The 23207-nt window shown below is 39.6% G+C and overlaps 1 protein-coding gene across 1 annotated transcript; it reads right to left on the bottom strand.

Annotated features, from left to right (window-relative positions):
* Window positions 1–6998: 6998 nt before the first annotated feature.
* On the bottom strand, window positions 6999–18476 carry agtrap (angiotensin II receptor-associated protein). Its single transcript, XM_022192625.2, has 5 exons — window positions 18266–18476; window positions 17141–17175; window positions 16843–16954; window positions 14284–14494; window positions 6999–7973 (listed from the first exon to the last, which is right to left on the bottom strand). The coding sequence occupies exons 1-5, from the start codon at window positions 18290–18292 to the stop codon at window positions 7849–7851; spliced, it is 510 nt and encodes a 169-aa protein (XP_022048317.1). The 5' UTR covers window positions 18293–18476; the 3' UTR covers window positions 6999–7848.
* Window positions 18477–23207: the final 4731 nt, after the last annotated feature.

The raw sequence follows: 23207 nt of genomic DNA, 5'->3' as shown, positions 1-23207 counted from the left end.
ATCTGACACTGATGTACCTTGGCCTTGGAGTTCACCTTTAATTTCTTTGAAGGTTGCTCTGGGCTCTTTGGATACAATTCCAACGATCCGTCTCTTCAATTTGTCATCAATTTTCCTCTTGCGGCCACGTCCAGGGAGGTTGGCTACTGTCCCGTGGGTCTTGAACTTCTGAATAATATGAGCCACTGTTGTCACAGGAACTTCAAGCTGTTTAGAGATGGTCTTATAGCCTTTACCTTTAAGATGTTTGTCTCTAATTTTTTTTCGGATGTCCTGGGACAATTCTCTCCTTCGCTTTCTGTTGTCCATGTTCAGTGTGGTACACACCTTTTCACCAAACAGCAGGGTGACTACTTGTCTCCCTTTAAATAGGCAGACTGACTGATTATGAGTTTGGAAACACCTGTGATGTCAATTAAATGACACACCTGAGTTAATCATGTCACTCTGGTCAAATAGTTTTCAATCTTTTATAGAGGTACCATCATTTTTGTCCAGGCCTGTTTCATTAGTTTGTTTTTTTAAATAATTATGTTAATCAACAATTCAAAAGTAATGGCTGTTTTTGATTATTTAATTTTCAATAAATTTTTATTTATTGTTACTTTTGTGAGTTTCAAGTGATTTCAGAGAGAATTGTGGGTTTTTCCTTCTTTAACTGAGGGGTACCAACAATTTTGTCCACGTGTGTAACTCCACCATTCCTTGACAGAGTAATTAAGTTGTTTCAATGTTAACTAGGAAGGTAAAGAGAACTGAAACCCTGGAAATTTTAGTTACCATGTCAATTTCTTTAAGTTACTTCAACTAAATTTGAGTTAAAAATGAACTAATCCAGAAATGTGACTTTAAATTACACACAATGTTAAGTTGAAGCAATTATCAACATTATTATGTCGACACAGCCCTTCAACATACCAACTTCAAAAGGTTTACCATATCGGTACATTTTTATCTTGCAACCATGCATTTAATTTAATGGAATCAGAATTTTTTTTTTAAAAACAAACCTTATTCTTAATGCTAAAACTAAAATTGCATCTTTGCTTCCACTGTCAGATCACTTGTATGGATTTTCTATGTAAATACTGTGAAGGCATTTAAGCTTTTCTCAGGAATTAACAATATAACATAAATCTAAGAAAACTTTATTGTTCAGATTTATAATTCAGGAAATATTGGTCACCTTAACATGCTGAAAAGAAGACAGTACTTATTGTGTAGAAGTGTGCGGTCCTGAAGCCCGGGCATTCACTCTTTCAGAGCCTCTCCTGGGATTGTCACTAATGCAATAACAGAGCTGACAAATTGAGTTCCTTTTATTGCATCGAACCACAATGGCAGCGAGTGAGCGTGTCCTTGACTCGAAGGAATCACAGGTGTGAGCCTGAGGATGTGTCAAACCTGCGAGCATGCAGGACTCAGGAGAGGCAGCCAGCAGCACCTTATTAATCAACAGCTTGTTGAGCTGCTGGCTACAGCCTCCTCCCCCACCTCCTTCTGTGTACCTTCACCCACCCCATCCTCCTCCTCCATGCTTTTTTTTTTTTTTTTTCCACACCCTCTCTGGTCAGGAGCTCAGCACAAATGAAGCATTAGCACAGGTTACCTAATAATTAAGGCCGCTGCCAGAAACTATCACAAGAGTAAAGGCAGACAGAGAGCAGGACTGAGTGATAAAATTGTGCTGGAAAAATAACACAGTAATTGTTATGAATATTTGTATAAATAACTCTGCCACCTTACTTTTGGCTGAGTTGAAACAATCACATTAACTTAAATTCCAATTATGAAAAGGCTGCTGAATATTCTTACAAAATGGTGCAACATTATTTTTTCAGTTTTATGAACTGCTGTTGGCTGACCTACACTATGGCAAATAAACAGTGTACTGTGGATGAGAACACAAGAATATAAACTAAATGGGGGTTTGGTTGACTTATTTACAGAGGAGGCTCCTCCTTAGAACAGTACACTACATGTGTTTTCATGTATTCAGAGATGTAGCAATGTCCTCCAAGCAGTAGTTCATTAAATGTTTGATCCATACAGCACAAAACACGTAATTCAGAATAATTTCTTTAATTTATTATTGTTATTTACTATTTATAGGGCAAACTGCAATTTCCTTGAAAATCAAGCTTTTTTCCAAGTAAGTTCATTGATTTCATTTTTAAATTTTTAGATGTTCTGCAGACTAGCTGTGTACTAATTAAAATACTCTATTATACTAGCAAATTAGAAGTGCATACATTTACTACCGTCACTTTTTTCTTATGGTGAGCAACAAATTAGCCACAAACTTCTTTTACTTCAAAAACCCACTCAATAAAGTGCTATATTTTACTACAAGGACATGTCTGTGACGCTCATTCTAGGTGGTAAGTTTGTAATTGACAAACTAACTTCCCCAAAAATGTTCCATATTATAACAAGAAAAGGACTCAGAGAGTGCAGTACTCCTCCAAGGCTGCTCATTCTTCCATATGACATTGTCAGAAACGCAGCATTTTTTATTTTTATTAGAAGCACCAGAAAGAGAAAACACCATCAATGAGAGCCACCCGCACCCGGGGCAGCAGCAGGCCCCGTCAGGGCCAACAGGCCAGCTAGCTCCAGGGGCATTAGGCCCAGGCCCTGCCAAAGCCCCAGATGCAGACGGCTCCCCACTGAGGAAACACTGGAATCTAAAATAGGCGTGTTAAAAATAACACGTAAAAACTAAAAATTGAAGAATAAAATAGCTACTAAAAGATAAAGAATAGTAAAATAGTAAATAAATAGTAAAAAAAAAAACGGTAAAATAGACAGTAAAACAAATAGTAAAATAGTGAAATAATAATATAGTATACAAAATAATTAAATATAGAAATAAAAGCAAAACCAGGGAATAAACAGTATAAATCAAGGCCTTAAGATAAAATAAAAGCCAGTTTAAAAAGGTGAGTCTTGAGCCTGCGTTTAAAAGTCTCTATGTTCTCTACAGCCCTCAGGTCCTCTGGCAGGCTGTTCCACAGGCGAGGGCCATAATGTTGAAAAGCTGCCTCGCCATGTGTCACTGTATTCACCTTGGGAACTGTTAAAAGGCCAGTGCCAGAGGACCTGAGTGTCCGTGAGGGTTCATAAGGTAAAAGTAGATCAGATAAATATGAAGGCCCAAGACCATTAATACATTTAAAAACTGTTAGAATAATTTTAAAATCTAATGTGGTCCCGCTTTCTGGTCTTCGTCAGGACTCGTGCAGCTGAGTTCTGCAATAATTGGAGGTGAGAAATAGGTTTTTTTGGGAAGACCAGAAAGCAGGGCATTACAGTAGTCCATTCTACTAGAAATAAAAGCATGCATTAACATCTCTGTGTTTGCTAGAGAGAGAAATGGGCGGACTCTGGCTATATTCTTTAAATGGTAAAAACCTGTTTTAGTTACTTGTTTAAGATGAGGTATAAAATTAAGCTCAGAGTCAAAAATGACACCCAGATTTTTTACAGAACCAGCAGGTTTAAAAGATAGCGAAGACAGTTTTAATAAAAGTTTCTCTCTCTTGGCCTCAGGGCCGATAACTGAAACCTCAGTCTTGCCCTGGTTGAGCTGCAAGAAATTCTCTGCCATCCAAGATTTGATGTCCACGATACAGTTAAAAAGGGCATCGACTGGCCCTGTGTCATCAGGAGACACGGCAATGTAAAGCTGAGTGTCATCAGCGTAGCTGTGAAAACTGAATCCGTGTCTCCTGATGACATCTCCAAGTGGGAGCATGTATAAATTAAAAAGAGTGGGACCTAAAATTGAGCCTTGAGGCACTCCATATTTCATTTTGTGGACATCTGATGAGCATGTATCCAAACTTACCAGAAAACTTCTGTCAGAGAGATAGGAGTAAAACCATTTTAAAACAGTCCCAGAGAGGCCGACCAGGTGTTTAAGTCTAGATAAAAGAATTGGGTGATCTACTGTGTCAAAGGCTGCACTTAAGTCCAGTAGCACCAGAACAGAAAGTTTATGGGAGTCTAAATTACTCCTGAGGTCGTTAACAATTTTTAACAAAGCCGTCTCTGTGCTGTGGTTCATCCTAAAACCTGACTGAAATTTTTCTAAAATATTGTGTCTTTTTAAAAAAGCATTCAGCTGAGTAAAAATAATTTTCTCTAAAACTTTGCTTAAAAATGGTAAGTTGGATACTGGTCTGTAATTATTAAAAATAGCAGGATCCAGATTAGTCTTCTTCAGAAGGGGCTTCACCACTGCTGTTTTAAAAGCAGCAGGGAAGACCCCTGTCTGAAGGGAGCAATTCATGATGTTTAAATTCATGTAAGTCATTACTTTAGCACATCGTGACAGAACCAAAGAGAATGAAAACCCTTTTTCCCTTTCAGAAATAATATATGTATGACCTGTGACGAGGTCTGGTAGTGGCCTTGTTTTGTCTCTCAGTAAAACATGGCAGCTGTAGTGCTTGACATCTTAACAAATAGCGTTCACTGTTGTTTTTTTTTAGGTAACTGAATTAACTGAGCTGTAGTTGTACTGAGATGTCAAAGACACAGCCAGAACGTCATGTATTTATACCAATGAATGTATAAAAGATTTCTGCTGCAGCAATAGAATTTCCATTGGTGCTTTCTTAAGAGGTCCATAAGGCGCTACAGTATACATACAGATGACAAGGCTTTTACCTCGAGGGCTCGAGTACAATAGACCATTGAAGCTAAGCAGAGTTACTACTTTCCCATAATGAATGGCCTCAGGGACAGAAACCTGAGTTCACAATCTGCGTGTGCTACTTTGATACTTGATGTAATTTATTGAGGAACACTTGTTTTCACCAGGGGCATGGATGAAGTATGAAAGTCAGGTGCTTTACATTCCAGGTGTGTAGTTTTATCACTCTAATTACTCTTTGGTAATGTGAGAGGCAGCAGAAAATTCATCTTTCACTTTCACAAAGGTTTTTTGCATTTAAGTAACATTTCTGTGTCATTTTAAGTCAAGTGTTTGCTGTAGTGTGCACTTGGTCGAGTGGCTGAGCTCAGTTTTGACACATTTTGGCACGCAATGAAAATGGGTTTAGACTGAAGGTGGTGTTGCTCTGGGAATATCCACAGTGCAGCGCAAAAAAAAAAAAAAAAACTCTTAGCACGGTGAAACCAGGTGAATAAATGCCTCATCTGGTAAGATAAATAAAAGCTGAATGATACACACAGAGATCTGTAAGAGGGAGGAAAAAAAAAAAACACAAGAATGGGAAAAAAATGTAAACACCTGCATGAACAGGACTAACTTTTAAGGCTATATCTGGTGCATATACTGGTTTGAATGACATATGTGCAGATATAAATCTTAATTTGACACATGCTAAACATGATCCTTATTCATTCTTTAAGTTTATCTGTGGTTGTTGATTACACCGCTAAACACTCATCTCTGTGGATCAAAGTTTCATACTTTGAAGTTTTTATTCTTGAAAAGGGTCAGAGCTAAATGTAAGCCATTTTAAGCCCGTGTGTAAAATGGCTTACAACTCTGCTCGAACATCACAGAACTACTCACCACCACCCAATAGTAAGATGTAACATTGTAGTACCTCAACCATATATGATGGTCCCAACCCCATTAAGAAGGCAAGAAATTCCACAAATGAACAAGTGAAAACTATTTCAGGTTCTATCTCATGAAGCTCATGGAGAGAATGCCAAGAGTGTGTGCAGCAGTAATCAAAGCAAAGGGTGGCTATTTTGAAGAATCTAAAGAAAACCAAACACATTTTGACTTATTTCACACTTTGTATGTTTACTACATAATTACTCTGCCAAGGAGGTGGAGCCTCAGTGGAGTTATGTGACAATCGGCATTGGTCTGTCTGTCAACAACATTACTCAAAAACAGACTAATGGATTTGGATGAATGAAAGGGAAGGTCAGAAATGACAAGGACCAGCTGATAAGGTTTTGGTTGTGATGCGGCTTATAGTTTGGATCCAGTTTTGGTAAAGATTTCTGCATCACTGACAGCTACTACGCTCTCAAAGTGCTTTTCTAGTTTGTTTTTTTTAGTTGGCATGGAATAATACTTGTTTGAGATTTTAATAGTTATCTGTAATTTACCAAAACAGGAAGATCAGTAAAAGCAAACACCAAGCAAACAGTAAATTGTTTGTAAAAATATGCTAAAAATTCTCAGTTTTACGGTGTGTATTTCAGTAGGAGTGACAGCAGTCAGAACTGCTTAAAATGTACAGACCTTTTCACAGTTAAATATTGTCTGAGTAGATTCTTAAAGGGTGTAATAGTTTCGCCTTAATTAAAGTTGCTTCTTAATTCCACCTTCAGTGTTCCTAATGCAAATAAAAATTGTTGCTTTATAAATATTTTTCAATCATGAACAGTTCAACAACCGTCGTGCAGGTCTTTCGTAAACCACAGTCATGCGCCAGAAGCTTGTATGATGTTGTAACTCAGAGCTGTATGTGGACATTAAGGGGTGTTGCAGTGATTTCGTCTTACAGGCTCACTGTGTGCGCTGCCTACACTGCATTAAGGTATAATTACAGAGATAAAGCATGTAAGCAAACAGGGTCTCTCTTCTAATCTATGCGAGTCAAGCTACTACAGCAGCGATAACTTCACATTTCCGTAATGTGACCGGCACGGTTCCCACATCCCCGTTCTGTCTCAGACATCAGTTTCAAAACAGGAACTCCAAACCTGTTACCCTTTCAACAGACTGGAACAAGTACAAACGATGCAATCGCTCCTTCTCCTCCCACTGCTGTCACTGCAATCTGCACACTAAAACAGAGTGCACACTTCATGAAGCGCTCAGTGAATGACGTGTGATGTTACACATTTTTCACTGAGCACTAATGACAGTGTGGCTGCGAGCATTTTAAGGTTTCAAACACTTCATTTAACACTCGTGATGTGACAGAACCCACTAATTTCTCCTCTACTCCATGAAGCCGGAGCGTATTCCAACAGATCAACATCTATCAGAGGCTGTACAGCATGTGGTCTGTAATTTATTGACTGTAAACAGGATTTACATAATAAGACCTTCACTGATGTGACAATAACTGTAGGAAGGATGGACGAAACTATTACAGAAATCAACAATCTTAATGTTTTCATGCATTTCATTTGGACTTTGCATAGATACTAAATAAGATAAGAGAACAGTGTTGCACTGTGTGCCACACTGTACTAATAACCTAATTTCCTATGAAGAAAGGCCAGTAACGTCAGAATTAGTCATCATGTCTTCAGTTCAGTTGAAGGATCTCACAGCTCACAATAACTGAAAAAAGGCAAACGGTAACTTCTAAGGCACAGCATTACATACAGTATTTTCAATTCTCTCCTGTTTCTAACAGTCCAGTGTTTTCAGCGTTGCTACCAGCAAATATTCATTGAATTTTGCATACAGGGAGAAAATAATAAGTTACAGAACACAAAGAGAAATTCTTCATGCCTGTAAGTGCCACATTCATTATAAAAAAGACTCAGTATAACAGTTCCATTCAACACCTGTCTACTTAAAATAGTAGGTGGTAACAACAGTAACAGCGTGGGAGCAGGATGAGAGTTTTTCCTCTGCATTTATTCAGCAATTTTGTAGCCAGCTCTGCAAATAACACGACTGTCTTTGTGAAATTAAATTCGATATTCTGCCACATTTCACTCTAAAACCCAAACAGATAATTATTTTACCGTAATAAAGGTTTCAGCTCAGAGAAACTAACTGTGCAAAACACAGAGACAGCATAGAATTTGATGGTAGAATTTGCCTGTAACGTTTGCACTGCTGCTTGTAAGTCAGAGGAAAAACGCTGCACTGTTCAACGCCTGCTGCTCTCAGTATGTGCGGCCTCCTGGTTTGCTGTCCTGGGCCTGGTTGAAGGGATTTGCTGGACTAGAAGACTCATCCGGATGGTCGATGGACTGATAGTCGTCTCTGTTTCGTGTTACTGAGGGGAAACCTGTAGAGACAAGCCAAAAGTCTTCAACACACACAGCATCTGCCATACAAATGCATTACTGTTCATCATTACAGCCCTCAAGAGTCTGGACTATTGGTGATATACATATTAAAAACTGTTCCCAGACAGAATAAATCCTTAGAGGGCTTCCACGCAACCTCCTCTGATGTTTTTCACACTCCTTACACACAGATTCATGACACAGTTGGGCAGATTTGTTATCTTGACTCGAGCATCTGGCTGCCTCTGGATAAATTTGGATTATACTGTTGGAAACGGTCTTTGCCAAGATATAGAACACACACGTCCTGCTTCTGATGAATGCTAGATTACTAAAATTGACAATTTTATATACAATTCTCCTTTGAGTGGTGCTGAACTTCCTCCCATTTCATCACCAGTGGTTCGTAGATCCACTCCTGTCTGATTAGCCATTTGTATTGTGGCTTTTAGAGGACAGTTCGACCACAGGTGCAATCTATGATAGGAAATTGAATATGAAAAATCTCTCTTTGGCACAGAAAACTGGTTTCTGAGTGTATTATACCTCATGTAAACATGTTTTAGAATGAATTTTATGCATGGAAAAATCATCTGAAAGATCTTATAGGACTTTGTGTGACGCGCTACAACAAAATGCCCTGACTGTGACATGGCCAGAATACCAATGATGGGTTTTTTTAAAAGTTCAAAGCACTGCATACCTCTGCATGCCCCAGAGTCCTGTTATTATGACAAATAAGCCGTTTACTTACATTGCAAGAGAATACAATTTTAAATAAAAATAAGCTGTATTTGTACAATTTCATAGCACAACCATGACGAAACTATAAAACCAAAGGACGGCATCATGTTAAGCTCTGATGTGTGCACACAACCAGGTCACATTTAATGTCTATTACGAGTCAACATTATGCCGACTTTAATTAGGCTCCTTTTAGAATGTGCACCATCATGCAGCAGTGCTTTAAATATATGCAAACAGAACACAAATGAGGTGTCTGGAGACGAAAAATCTGAATAAAACATACAGTGGATGCAGAGTTGCAGAAACATGTAAACACATATAAAACAATAGACAAACACACTGTGCTGATAAACAGCTGTGCAGGCAGGTAGGAGAAGGTAATGTGGAACTGTTGAGGATGGAAACAGATAAATGGTTACAAAGAAGGACAACCGAACAGTCAAGATAAAAACCGGAAAAGAAATGGCAAGAAAAAAAAACAAAACAAACAAACAAAAAAAAAGAGTTCTATTTGTTGGGTTTGTTCTGCAGCCTGATTTGTAATCTTACTTCCAGCATGGAAGGGGAAGGAAGAGGATGATCGGAGAGGAGAAATGGGGAAAAAGGAAGAAGCCAGGAATCAATATCGGCGGCCAATAAAAGCACTGTCAGCACTGTCCGTAGTGCATCGACTGTCCACAGAGGTCTCTAAGTCTGAGAGGTTAAAGGTCAGCAGAGAACAGAAGAGAAGAGACAGAAAACATGAGACAACACAAGTGTTCACTCAGAAACAACATTTACAATGAAGTGTGCCAAAGACAGTGTGACGTCAGAAATGATGACATGCAAGAACAAAAACAGGAAAATGTAGCTTTTGACAAAGACACAAGGATTACAGATGGATTTAGTGTTTAACTATCGCCAGCTGGGAAAATTTACATGGCAGGTTATTTGTGCAGCTCCATCTGTTGGCAGATTGTGGCAGATTTTACCACTAAAACTTCTGAGGAACATCAGTTGACTTTTTTCCAATTGTAGGTAATTAGGTTGCCAAATCTCTCTTTACCTGACTGTTTTATGGCTAAATCTGACTTATATTAAAATGAGAAACCTGAAGAAGGGTCTCAAATGGAGTTTGATGATTTTCATTTACTAGACGGACACATGGCTAAAGCTATTTTTTTTCAGGGTTGCTGGATAGATAGTTAGTATTTATTGTCCGGTATTATTAGGAAAATGTAACATCAGAATGTCTTTTTTTTAAAAAACCACATTACTGTCTGGACAATACACAAAACACACGGTGATTTGTGCGTTATGTTTGGCATTTGAAGAATTGCGGTTTCATTTTGAAAATTTTTTACCACGTATGGGGAAACACTGGAGACGGCTTGGTGGAGCAACAGTTAGCATTATGTGCTAATGCACATTGCATCATGTGCACTGGATATGCTAACAGGACTTTTCCTAATACCTCTTGTAACCCCTGAAGAGGGTAGCTAATGACATGGAAGCTTCATCTACACTGCCAGTCAAAAGTTTGGACACACCTTCTCATTCAATGGCTTTTATTTAATTATTTTATACATTGTAGATTATTACTGAAGATATCAAAAACTATAAAAGAATACATTTGGAATGATGTTGTAAACAAAAAAAACTGTTAATCTTCAGTATTAATCTACAATAAGAAAGTGTGTTCAAACTTTTGACTGGTGTTGTAACAACTGTAGGTAGAATCCATGGATGTATTTTAGGAACTGGCCTCCAAACTTAAGGGGGGAGTACACCTTATATGCCTCAAAAAAAAATTTGAATTTTTTTTTTTTTAATTAAACTATTCATTAGGTATCAAAGAAATGTTTAGTTAGTGACATACAACAGCTTGGCAAGTACTTGTGCATGGTTCACAATCTTTATCTGCCATTTTCTCAAAATCTGTATTTTTTGGGACAGGCGTTACATAAAACCTCATAACTTTTAAACTATTTGAGCAATCATGCTGTTTTTTTTTTTCACAGACTGTTCTTAAGACAATACTTCTTAAAATAATGGATGCTTTTTAAAATACTTTATAATCTGACCACTTAAGACCATTTTCATTCAGGAGTAAAGAGTTATTTATATTGAAATGGTTGCTGTGGCAATAAGAAAAAGAGTTCTCCCCAAAGCACCCATTATTTGTTCTACAGTAGGTTACTCTATCAAAAGGTATAATAGTCATTAACCCAAAATTTATGGACTGAGTAGATAGCATCTAAAGATGGGTCACCAGGAAATGTGTATTGGCATGTTTATGACAAGATTTTGTCCCCAGGGATCACTGCATGTAACTTTTAACTGTTAAAGTGATAATTTGCAACTCATAAGCTTTAAAATGATGTATAGCATGTTAAATTGGATCATATCAAACATTGTTAAGAGCCTATACAATATAATGGCTTTGCGAACCTGTGAAATAATGTGAACTTCCCCCTTAAAAGTGAAGCCCACATGTTTGAATAAAAGTAGCTTACAATTGCTTTCCAGCTTCTAGATTTGCACAAAAAATCCCCCCAAAAGAACATACACAACACTTTTATTATGAAATACATGGTTACTAAACTTTAAAAGAAAAAAACAAGCTTTTTCCATTGAACTTCCATAACCGATTATGCAGGTTTGATAAGCGGTACCACACAAACTGAGGTATTACTGGCTAGTCTAACCCACATAGAACAGAGTTCTGGAGTTTTAAAATGGTGCTCAAAATATTGTAAGAGAAATTTGAATACGGACATATAATCAGACACCAGGGCTTCGATATTATTTTACCCATAATCAGAGATTTGATGTACTTGCCCAATATTTTACATTTTGAAACAATGGCATGAGAAGAAATAACAGTTAAGATTTCAGGCTCTCTAATCATGCCTAAGATATTGTCATTCAAACAGTCTGAAATTTAAAAGAGCAAGAAATCATGCCGAAAGTGGCTCAATGCACAATACTGAGTCATTTTTGAGAACGTTTTAGTCATTCTGGACAAGTTATGTTGAAATGATACAGAAAAAAACTGAAGCAAGTCAGAGATGACTGAGTAGAAAGACCCAGTTGATTTCAGATTTGAGAGCCCACTTTAGAGTGATGTTACACAAATAAAACTCATTTTTCAAGCCTCTGGAAATAATTCACCAATACTGAACTACTGAAAATCTAAAATTAGAAAGGGCAACATCGAATTTATATTGCAGTTGAAGGTGTCCTGTCAACAGTTTAATCAACTTTCTTATTCCAAACAGTGGGCTATAGACAACGTTTGGGCAGCAAGAGAATTTTTGTGGAGTGGAGTTTATGGCTCAGTGGGAGCAGACAAACACTTCAAAATTCCTCTCACAATTTTGCTCATGGATTTTGCTCTGAAAAGGTGAAAACAGAAAAGCTACGTCCATAAAACTCAACAACTGCTCCTACTCATCTATTCACACCGTTTCAATCTATGGACATGCCAGAGCTAATTACTGCTTACCGTTTCTGAATGTTGCTGTAATGTAGAGCTTCTGTCTCACCTCTGTGTTCGAAACGTTTAAATAAAGCTTCAATGTGCCTAGCTACTGTTGCTAAGAAATGATGCACAATTTTGGTGAAAATGTGCAAATGTCTGATCCGTCCGACTTGAAGCCTTTATCCTTACAAGCGACGCCAAAGTTCAACCTAATACACAAACTCAGTGGAATTTAGACCACCATGAGAGGGCTGCCAATCAAAGTTCAGGGAGCTCTGACTACATGAATCAACAATTCACTCACATGCACCTGATTGTCTGATTCCCAGAGCGTTGGATGCAGCGGGGAACCACATCAATGGCAGCTACGCAATCAGACGGCAATTAAAACACACATTGTGTGAAACTAACATGAGCGGCATTCATCAGCCAGCGCACAGTCTAATGGATGTACCTGCTGTGTGAATGTGGCAGTAAAGAAAAGCCACAGAGAAAGCACATTCATCAATATTCAATTATCCTCCAAACAGTCAGGAGATGTATTTCGTCGACTGCAGTTATGGGTCGCAATGCGGGGAAATTTCATTACTTCTCGCAGTGTGCAGTGAAATGACTTCTTTGTTTTGCTTGGTAATATTACAATTAATAGCAAAAAAAAAAGCATTATACCTGCAATTTCCTGGTTTATTTTTTGTCATTTTGTTGCTCCTATTCTTTAAATGAAGGCAAGAAAGTCCTATTTGGAACTACCATCAGCAAATGATGAATACGTCAGCTTTTAAAGCCAAATAGACAGAGCAGTGATGAAGATTTTTCAAAGAGCCCAGTGTACGTCACAGCTCAGTGGGACCTCTAACAGAAAAGCTCTCAGCAGAGAGAGTTCAAGTCTACAAACCAATGACCACACACGGCTGATCAAAGAGCACATCTCGAGGATCCCCCTGACTCTTCAGTAGGTTTATCACTTATTTGTCCACAAAGAGAAAGCTATAAACTCAGTGGTCGATTACCTGCATAAAATCTCCTTGTCCGTGTTATTCCGTACCATCTCCATCTCTGCTTCCTCTCACATCAGTTCTGTACTATTTTTGTCTCTTTGTGCAATCGTGGCACATCACACGTTTCTCAACCTGCACGGGTTTGATATGTTCGTCCCAGATGACACGCAGATGTCATAAAGAACTCAAAGACAAAAGGTTCCTTTGCTCGGCCGAGTCAGAGCTCAAATATTTCACTACATTTAAAGTCTTGTGACTGTAACTAATTAGTTTGACGGTGGAGTCATCCGCCTTTAGTTTAGCACAGAGTCTTTCCAGTTTGTGCTGCACTTGGCAGGTCTTTCATGACAAACAGCATAAAACAACACACGGAAAATCTAAGGACACATGCACCACACCGTGCACTCAGGACTGAGGATCATCTCTGTACGGAGCCTCACATATTTTTGGGTAATTTTCTGACTGGTTCTGAATATATACTTGTAGCAGTATGCTATGTAGTGAATCATGGCTTTCTGTCAAAATGGATTTAGGAAAATTGAACAAGGTTTTTCCTGCATAAATTCAAGGAGATGGAATCAGTTTCAACTGTAAGAATGTTTAAAATCCTGTTAATGAAACTGAAACACTTGGACAGGACCTACACTACCATTCAAAAGTTTAGGGTCACCCAGACAATTTAATGTTTTCCATGAAAACTCACACTTTAATTCATGTACTAACATAATTACACAGGGGTTTTCTAATCATCAATTATCCTTTTAACACCATTAACTAACACAATGTAGCATTAGAACACAGGAGTGATGGTTGCTGGAAATGTTCCTCTGTACCTCTATGGAGATATTCCATTAAAAATCAGCTGTTTCCAGCTAGAATAGTCATTTACCACATTAGCAATGTCTAGAATGTATTTATGATTCATGTAATGTTATCTTCATTGGGGGGGGGGGGGGGGGGGACCAGTTTTTCTTTCAAAAATAAGCACATTTCCAAGTAACCCCTAACTTTTGGACAGTACTGTACTCAGCACATGACAGCATTCTGAGAAGTCCACAGACAGCTTGCGTGACTGTAGTCGACTCATCAGATGACACTTACCAAAGTTGACATTGTAATCTCCTCCTCGTTCGCGATACATTTGGTAGACAAAGAAGCAGGACGCAGGTTTGAGCAGCAGGTTGAGGATGGCCATTCCTGCGCTGAAGCGTAACACGTCTTGACCTCTTCCTAATCCCAACTCACCGGAGGGGTAAAAGATCCCAATATGGATGATGTCAGTCAATATCGTCACAATCATCCCCATCAGAAACTACAGGGATGAAAGACAGTTTAATGTGTTAATGGACACATGTAGTGGATGAGACTGCTAAACATACTGTGTATAGAAGTCTGTGCCGATACACATTTGGAAAGATAAAATAAGGTCTAAGAACATGTGGAAAATAAAGTTATTCCTCTGCTCAAGAAAATAGTTTCAAAAGAGATTTTTTTTTATGGAGTCAATTCACAACATGCAGTGAGTCACCTCAAGGCTCTTCACATAGCAAAACCAAAAAAGTCCAAGAATTCTGTTTGAGTAAAAAAAAATTGCTGCCAGCATCATGATAAAGAAGTGCAGCAGAAAAAAAGAAAACACTGATTTTTTTTTTCTTTTTGCCTTTATCATCCTGTGTGGTCAACATCTACGCTCCGATATGAGAAATAACGCTCCAAAAGACCAAAAATGGAATGGAATTTAACTATGGGACTAGTTTAAATTCTAAAACATTTGAGGCATTTTATTTACTACTGATGAAAAAGGTCCAAAGTAGGTTACAGAGGACATGAAGGAGGAAGGCCATTTTCATTCCATGCAACTGAGTGCTGACTGATTGATCTGACCTAAGACGGGCTAGTGTCAAAGAATTCTGCTTATAAGTCACATTTAGCTCTCCCAGTCCACAACAAAACCTGAATATGAGCAACAGTGACCTTGGATTGGAGTGTAGACAAGGTAAAAGGCTCCCCTGTGTTTGGTCCAGTGGCAACCTGGTTCACAGGTTCACTCTGGTGACAGCCAGGATCCATCACTGTCCAAACTGTCACTTAGCAAAAACACAGGAGTTTTCTCAAGGTGCATCTCTTCAGTCAGAGCTCTCAAAGCTGTGACACACCAAAGACACACTCTGACTGTGGCTTTGATCAGTCCAATAGTCAGACCTCAGATAGTCCTGTGGATTCATTTATTGCACAAAGCTGTCAAGTTGTTGAACATCTGAGGTAGAATTTCTGGGGTTTTTTTTTTAAACGAAAGAAAGTAACTTTTTCCCTCACCCCAGATGGAAATATTTGCTTTTGGGAATAAGTCAATTTTTACTAAGACCTTCAGTTGGAAATTTCGAGAGTGTAACGGCTAAAAAAAATCTCAGATAGCATCAAATTTCCATGCAGTGCAGACTTGAAGCACAGCGTCCTCACTGCTACACATCCACCCATTATCTGTACACCACCTAATCATCAATAAGGTCGTGGGGGCCCGGAGTCTATCCACCCCTGCTGACTTGGGGTGAAGGCTGGGGACAACCTGGACAGGTCAGCAGTCGAACTGGACAAACAATCACACCTACGGACAATTTAGAATTATAATTAACCTCAGTGTGTTTTGGGATTGTGGGAGGAACCTGGAGGACACCCACACATGCACAGGAGAACATGCAAACTCCATGCAGAAAGATCCCAGGCCCAGCTCAGGACACAAACCAGGGATGTTCTAGCTGCAAGGCAACAGTGCTAACCACCGATCCACTGTTATACATTCAAATCTAAAGATCGTGTGCTCAAGGAACTCTTTTCACTCTCTTTGCTCACTATGCTTCAGACAGTACAGCATGTGGTTCATTAAGTGCAATGCTGGTGGTTCAACCCCCACTGTCCCCACCGGCTGAAGTCTTCTTGAGCAAGACACTGAATTTAAAGTTGCTCTTGATGGTGAGTGAGCACCTCATGTGGCAGTTTTATTAAAAAAAAAAAATACATTGTAGAACATTTTGCAGATCTAAAGGTTAGAAGTAAGGCTGCAACTTATAAATATCTCCACTGTTGATTCATCTCTAATCTCAAATACTCAATTGTTTGGTCTTTAAAATGTCAGAAAAGTCTAAAAAAATTAATTAATAAAAATCTTGTGTTTCCCAAAGCTCATGTCTGCAAAGATCTTTTTTTGACACCCAAAGATATTCAGTTCACTTTTTGTAGACTTTTTTTTTTTCTTTAAAAAGTAACTTACATTGCAGCTCTGTTCAGAAACCAACAATTTATGAGTCCGATTGTGGTCAGCAGGTTTCAGGTTGTTACAGTGGGAACATGAGTTCAGTGTCAGGACATGATGACCTTTTTTGGCTTGAATTGAGAGTTCCACTGACTTTACACAAATCTAAAAACAAAGTTAAGACTGAACTCGCACATGTTTGCTGCTGCAGCTGTGAACTGCCTGAAAGCCACAGCCACTGTACTCTGTGCAGAACTAAGAGAAGGCTATCCCTCTCAAAGGGATGATCTCAGACTGTCCTAGATTCCACAAACAAATGGGTTAGCGCAGATATGCAGCGCGGCGCCTATAGTTAGACTCCTGCGCGTGTCACATAATGTTGAGATGAAGGAATCAAGGCGAAGACTCACCATGAGCACGGCATCGATCGAGTCCCTCTGTGCAATGGCCCAGACTCCCACTGCTAAAACACTGAAGTTCCCCCATGCAAAGGACATGGGCAGCCAGGACGCCATGCATCCCCTACAGGAGAGACACAGCACGGCTTCTTAAACACACTCCAGCAGCTGTGTTTGATTGCACAAAGTTTGAGACGTGCAGGTGAAGGAGTAGGCCGGGATCAGGAGTGTGAGCATGTGTGTGTGTGAGCCAAAAGAGGAGAGAAATTCCTCAGGTTTGTGGGAAAAAAAAGTCTGTGTTCACACTCACCATACTGCAAGCAGCCAGTGCACCAGTACTATGGCCTGGAGGGGAGAGGAGAAGATGTGTTGAGAAGAAATGCAACATTGTTCAGGATTTTATCTTCTCTGTTTGGCCAGTTTAGTCCACAGCTGGAATGCATTATCAATCAGCACAAAATTAATTACCACCAGTTCTGACAATCGATCAGTCAGACGCCAGTGAAAACCTGGAACATTCAGTGGTTCCAGCTCCTCCACAGTGAGGGCTTCTTAAGCTTCTCTGTTCGACTGGATTAGGTCTGGTTTTGGATGGTTGATGCGACAAATAAAAGATCTAAACATGTCACTTTGAATTCTCGAGTTGGAAAAACTGATGAATGGGTAATAAAAAGGATCATTAGATGCATGCTGGGTTCAATCTAACTGAGCTTGCAAACATCATAACCAAAAACTACAGAAGTAAACCAGAAGCATGTGATCAGTTGCATCTGGATGCTTTTTCAACCCAAAGTATGAAGAGAGAAACGTTACAGTGTGGGAGTCCCCCTGCCCTGCTTTTCACATCACAAGTGTTGAGTCAAAGTTTGAAGACTTCTCGACATAGTTCAGCTCCGTAGTTCTCCATTTTAAAGGCTGACTTTAAAGGATCAGAGGTATCACTTCACTAATGGAGATAAAGCCACTGCTTTCAAGAGCATTTACTGCCAAAATTCCCAAATATAATAAACTTAGCAGCCAGAATTGACTAAAGATTTGATTTAGATGTTGAAATAACAGATTTTCAGTGGCTCATTTACTACATGGGTTTTTTTCCTCACATACACACAAATAAATAGTGATTATGTTCTATCTGATTAACACATTTCTCAATTTGTTTGCACTTCTCACATCCCCAAAGGCAATTTATTTTGTCTAAAGGCCTGCTGCCCATCACTTTAAACATATTTGTGAGCTGGAGGCTATAGCTCCTAAATACTTTTCTAACTTCATTAAAAAGCAGCAGCAGAAGTGCAGCTCACTGAGGTCTGTGGTTGCAACACAGAGGAATTACCGATGAGAAGTGAGCAACAAAAGCTGGCATCGACATGTAATTTACGGTAAGCCGAACAAACATTTGCCATTCTGAAACACAACAAGCAAACAGCAGTCTCACCTTTAGATTTATGGCAGGGATTTCCATAATTAGCTGTTCTGGTCAAAAGCAGCTCTTCCTTGATCCGTTTCAGCGTTTCAACTTGTTGAAGCGCTACATGGAAAGAGGAGAGAAAAAATAGAAAGGAAAAGAAAAATGCCGCTGCTTCTCTGTTCCACAAACTTCTTCTCCAAAAAGCCCTCCTCCCCCTTCAGCTCAACCTACAAACACAAGCCATGTGACAGCAGCCTGACTACTGCCCATGTGACTCCCTCCCCCTCCTCACCCCTCCCTCCCACCCACCCACCCGAGGATCCGAATCGGTCACAGCTGAGCTCCGTGTACTGGGCTGGTCCACGAGGGATCAGGAATAGAGCAGGAAAACAGCAGCCCAACAGAACATACGACATTTAGATTGAGCAGGTCAATGTGTAACTGAAGGACTTTTGATGTCTATGGGATGTATGTGGCATACATTTTTTATTAAAAATAAAATAATAATAATAATAATAATGATGTTTTTTCATATTTATTATGATCATGTCTTTACCAATTTTATAATTACTGATTATGAAAACAATCACTTAATAACAACAAAAAAATGACTGGATACCACTAAAACGTCAACTAAATATCCGTCCAAATTTAATTAGCTAAACAATAATAAAATCAGCTTATTCAAAAATAGTTTGGATTGTGTTCTTTTTGTTAAGTTGAGATAATCATGAAAGATGTTTCTTTTTTGGCAATATATGAAATTTTATATGGAAAATAACAAATTGTATCTGTGTCCAAGAAATCACTTTCAGCTAAGTTCCCCATTACAAAAACACCTCTCAAGGAAGTTTGCTAATTTCAAATCACATGACCTGCTCCACATGATGTCATTTCCTCCTGAAGGAAAGACTGGCAAGACTTCAAGGCTTTCTTAGTTATTTAATATAAAGTAGTATGTGAGTCAAGTGTGGATTTATCGCATGTCAACAGGTTTACTACGATATCTTTATAAATAACTTTCAATCGTACTCAATTGTATATATAATATTTAGAAGAATCTTTCTCTAAAAATGCCATGTGGTGTTTGGTTGTAGGCAGCCATGTTGGTTTTAGGCCTGAAAACAGCAAAAATGTGAACTATGATACCTGTCAACTATGTCACAAAAGTCCCGCAATGGTTTATTGACCCTAACAGTTACACATACACTGACTAGAGCTCCAAAAACCTTCTGAGAAAGTTCCTCCAAGTTTATCGGTCATTCCAGAAGTGGAGGACATTTTACGTCTCACCCACATCAAATTCCAAATAATCCATGTACAAAACCCTAAAGTATGCAATTGCTATGTAAATTTATTTGTCCTGGGACCAAATCTAAAGAAAAATGCAGCATTACTGCACAGAAACAAATGAGTGTCACACAATCAGGATGGCATCAAGTTATAAAACCACTGATGGTTGCTTTACTAATAATTCAGTTGCTACTTTATTGCACAATCAATTCATTGGTTTGAGTAATTTTAAAGTTAAAAAAAGCCAAAATTTACTTATTCCAGCTTCTTAAATGTTGATATTTTGTGATTTCCTTCCTCCTCTGTGACATTAAAGTAAAAATCTTGAAGTGTGTTGACATTTGAGAACATCATGTGGAGCTTCGGGTAATACTGATTGACATTTTTCAACATTTTCTGAAAGCTTCAGCTTGTAGAAAGTATCTGCAGATCAGAAGTGTACCTACAGAGCGGTAGAGAGAGGATAAAACACTGTTTTGGGCAAACTACAGGAGAGAAAATGGAAAAACGTTAATGGCATGTAATGTTGGCACATAAATAAAGAGGAGCGTAGAGGAGAGGAAAGGAGAAGTGTCTGGTGCATCATGGGAAATCCTCTAGCAGCCTGTGCCTATAGCAGCATGAATTAAGGGATGGATCACCATTACCTGAGCCAGTCCTAACTATAAACTTTCTTGAAGACTTTAAAGAACAGTCTTAAAAGTAGAGAGGGTGTCTGCCTCCTGAACTCACACAAAGAGCTGATTCCACAACAGAGGAACTGATAACTTAAGGCTCTGCCTCCCATTTTACTTCTGGAAACTCCAGTAACCACAAGTAAGCCTGCACTCTCAGAGTAAAGTGCTTTGTTGGGATAACAGTGTACTATGAGGTCTTTAGGATACAGTGGAGCTTGGCCATTAAGGGCTTTGTGTATAAGGAGAAGGATTTTACAGGGAGCCAGTGCAGAGGAGCTAATATGGGATAAACATGATCTCTCTTGCTAATTGCTGTCAGTACTATGGCTGCAGCAATTTGGATCAGCTGGAGGCTTTTCAGGGAGTTACTAGGACTTCCTGATGATAGCCCAGCTTAAAAGTAAGAAATACATAAACTCGTTTTCCAGCATCGTGATACTGTGCAGGTGAAAGAAGGCCTTCCTACAGACTTGTTTTATGTGTGAGTTAAAGGACATGTAATGGTCTAACATAACTCCAAGGTTGCTCACAGTAGAACTAGAGGCTGAGGCAACAGCATCCAGAGTGACTGTACAGCTAGACAGTCTGTTTCTGAAGCGTTTAGGGCCAAATACAAAAACATCAGTTTTGGCTGAATTCTACAGTTCTGTAATTCTGCTATTTCATTTCGCAGATGCTTTTATCCAATGCGACGTACATCTGAGAGTAAATACAACACAAGCAAGGACCTAGTCAGGAGAAAACAACCAGGATAAGAGCCTTAAAATCAATTCAAGTGTGGTAATAGGACCTTGGTACCTAGAGTACTTAATAGGAATATTATTTTTTTGCAGTCTGTCAATGCAAAGGTGTTAAGTGAAGAGCTGGGTTTTTAGTCTTTTCTTAAAGGGGAACTTCAGTTTTTTTTCAACCTGGGGTCTGTTTTCATATGTCATTTCATACATGTGAGTGATGGAGAAATGAATTTTCGACATAGCTCCAGTATTTAGCCAGACAGACAGCTTCGCAGCTCAGCTAGCGAAAAGTATGGGGCAACTTGTCCCCCCGCGTCAAAGTCTGCCCTAACATGCTTTTTTCCCCACACTGACCGGCTCGGATAGTCTCAACAAGTGTCCCACAACATACTAGAGATGAGAAGTGAACGAAAACCTCCACATTGCTTGGCGATAGCTATTTGTTGTGGTCTGTATCCAAATCTCAGGATGCTAGAAAGCAAATCTTGTTCCGAAATCGTGTGATAGCTCGCGAAATCGCGCGATAGCAGCGCGAGCTATCACGCGATTTCGGAACAAGATTTGCTTTCTAGTATCCTGAGATTTGGATACAGACCACAACAAATAGCAATCGCCAAGTAATGTGGAGGTTTTCGTTTACTTCTCATCTCTAGTATGTTGTGGGACACTCGTTGAGACTATCCGAGCCGGTCAGTGTGGGGGGAAAAGCACATTAGGGCGGACTTTGACTCAGGGGGGAAGTTGCCCCATACTTTTCGCTAGCTGAGCTGTGAAGATGCCTGCCTGGCTAAATACTGGAGCTATATCGAAAATTCATTTCTCCATCACTCACATGTATGAAATGACATATGAAAACAGACCCCAGGTTGAAAAAACCAAAGTTCCCCTTTAAGGACTGAGAGAGACTCTGCAGATTGAACAGAGTTTGGTAACTTGTTCCACCACCACAGCAGAGAAGAGTCTAGCTATGGACCGGCCCTGTTGTGGTGGTTGGATCAGGAGAGTTTTGTTGACCGAGCGCAGTGATTAGACGGAATGTAGACTTGAGTAAGAGAGTGCAGGTAGGTAGAAGCTGTTTTCGTTATAGCTTTTAATGCAAGTGTCAGAGTTTTGAATTTCATGCGGGCAGCAACTGAAAGCCAGTGAAGTGATCTGAAAAGTGGGGTGATGTTTTGTTTTTGGCTGGTTGAAAACCAGACGTATTGCTGCATCCTGGATCATCTGCAGAAGTTTGACCATGCATGAGGGGAGGCCTGCCAGTAAGGAGTTTCAGTAGTCGATGCGTGATATTACGAGAGCTGTACCAGGTGTTGTGCTGCTTGTTCAGACAGGATGGGTCTGGTCTTCCTCATGTTGTACAGAATGAATCGACATGACCGAGCAACAGAGGCTACATGAGCCTTGGGGGTTAACTGGTCATCGTTCATGACACCCAAGTTTCTGGCAGGTCTTGTGGGTTTGAGTTGGGTTGATTCAAGCTGGATGTTGATTTCTTGTTGTGTAGCGGGCCTTGCTGGGATGACAAGGAGCTCAGTCTTGCAGAGCTTTGAATTGAAAGTGGAATTTTTCAACCAGGCCGAGACATCTGCAAGACATGATGAGATCCGGGCAGAGACATCGTGGTCGTCTGGAAGGAACGACAGGAGGAGCTGGGTGTCATCAGCATAGAAATGGTATGAGAAACCATGGGAGTGGATTTTTTGCACCAAGTGAGGTTGTGTACATTGAGAAGAAGAGGACTTGGAGGTTTTCATCCAACTGTTAGGAGACCCTGGGGTAGACCCAGAACTTATTGTATGGAATTACATATCTCATCTGGCCCCAGGAAAAGCTGAAGAACGTTGCTTGGGAGAGTGTTGTTTGAATAGATGTATGGATGTATGGATGTATGGATAGACGGATGGACAGACAGACAGATGGATCTCCACATCTCACCTTTCAAAATGACCAGAATTATGAACTACAGACCATCTTACAGTGGGATCACACATGTAGTGACGGCTGTCAACATGTTGACATTATGACTCATGAGTAGATGTTACTACCTCAAGCCTATTACATGTGTGCTCAGTACTCATTGGTTGAACCACACAAACTTTTAAAATTAGCCTTCATTTCGGGGTGGCTGTGGCTCAGGTGGTAGAGCGGGTCGTCCAATGATCGAAGGGTCAGTTCCCGCTCTCGCCTAGTCATGTGCTGCATGCCGAAGTTTCGCTGGGCAAGATTCTGAACCCCGAATTGCCTACCAGTGACTGTTCCACTGGT

This window comes from Acanthochromis polyacanthus, chromosome 5 (genome assembly GCF_021347895.1).
Source record: "Acanthochromis polyacanthus isolate Apoly-LR-REF ecotype Palm Island chromosome 5, KAUST_Apoly_ChrSc, whole genome shotgun sequence".
Classification (NCBI taxonomy): Eukaryota; Metazoa; Chordata; class Actinopteri; family Pomacentridae; genus Acanthochromis; species Acanthochromis polyacanthus.
This window is presented reverse-complemented; position numbering and strand designations above follow the sequence as displayed.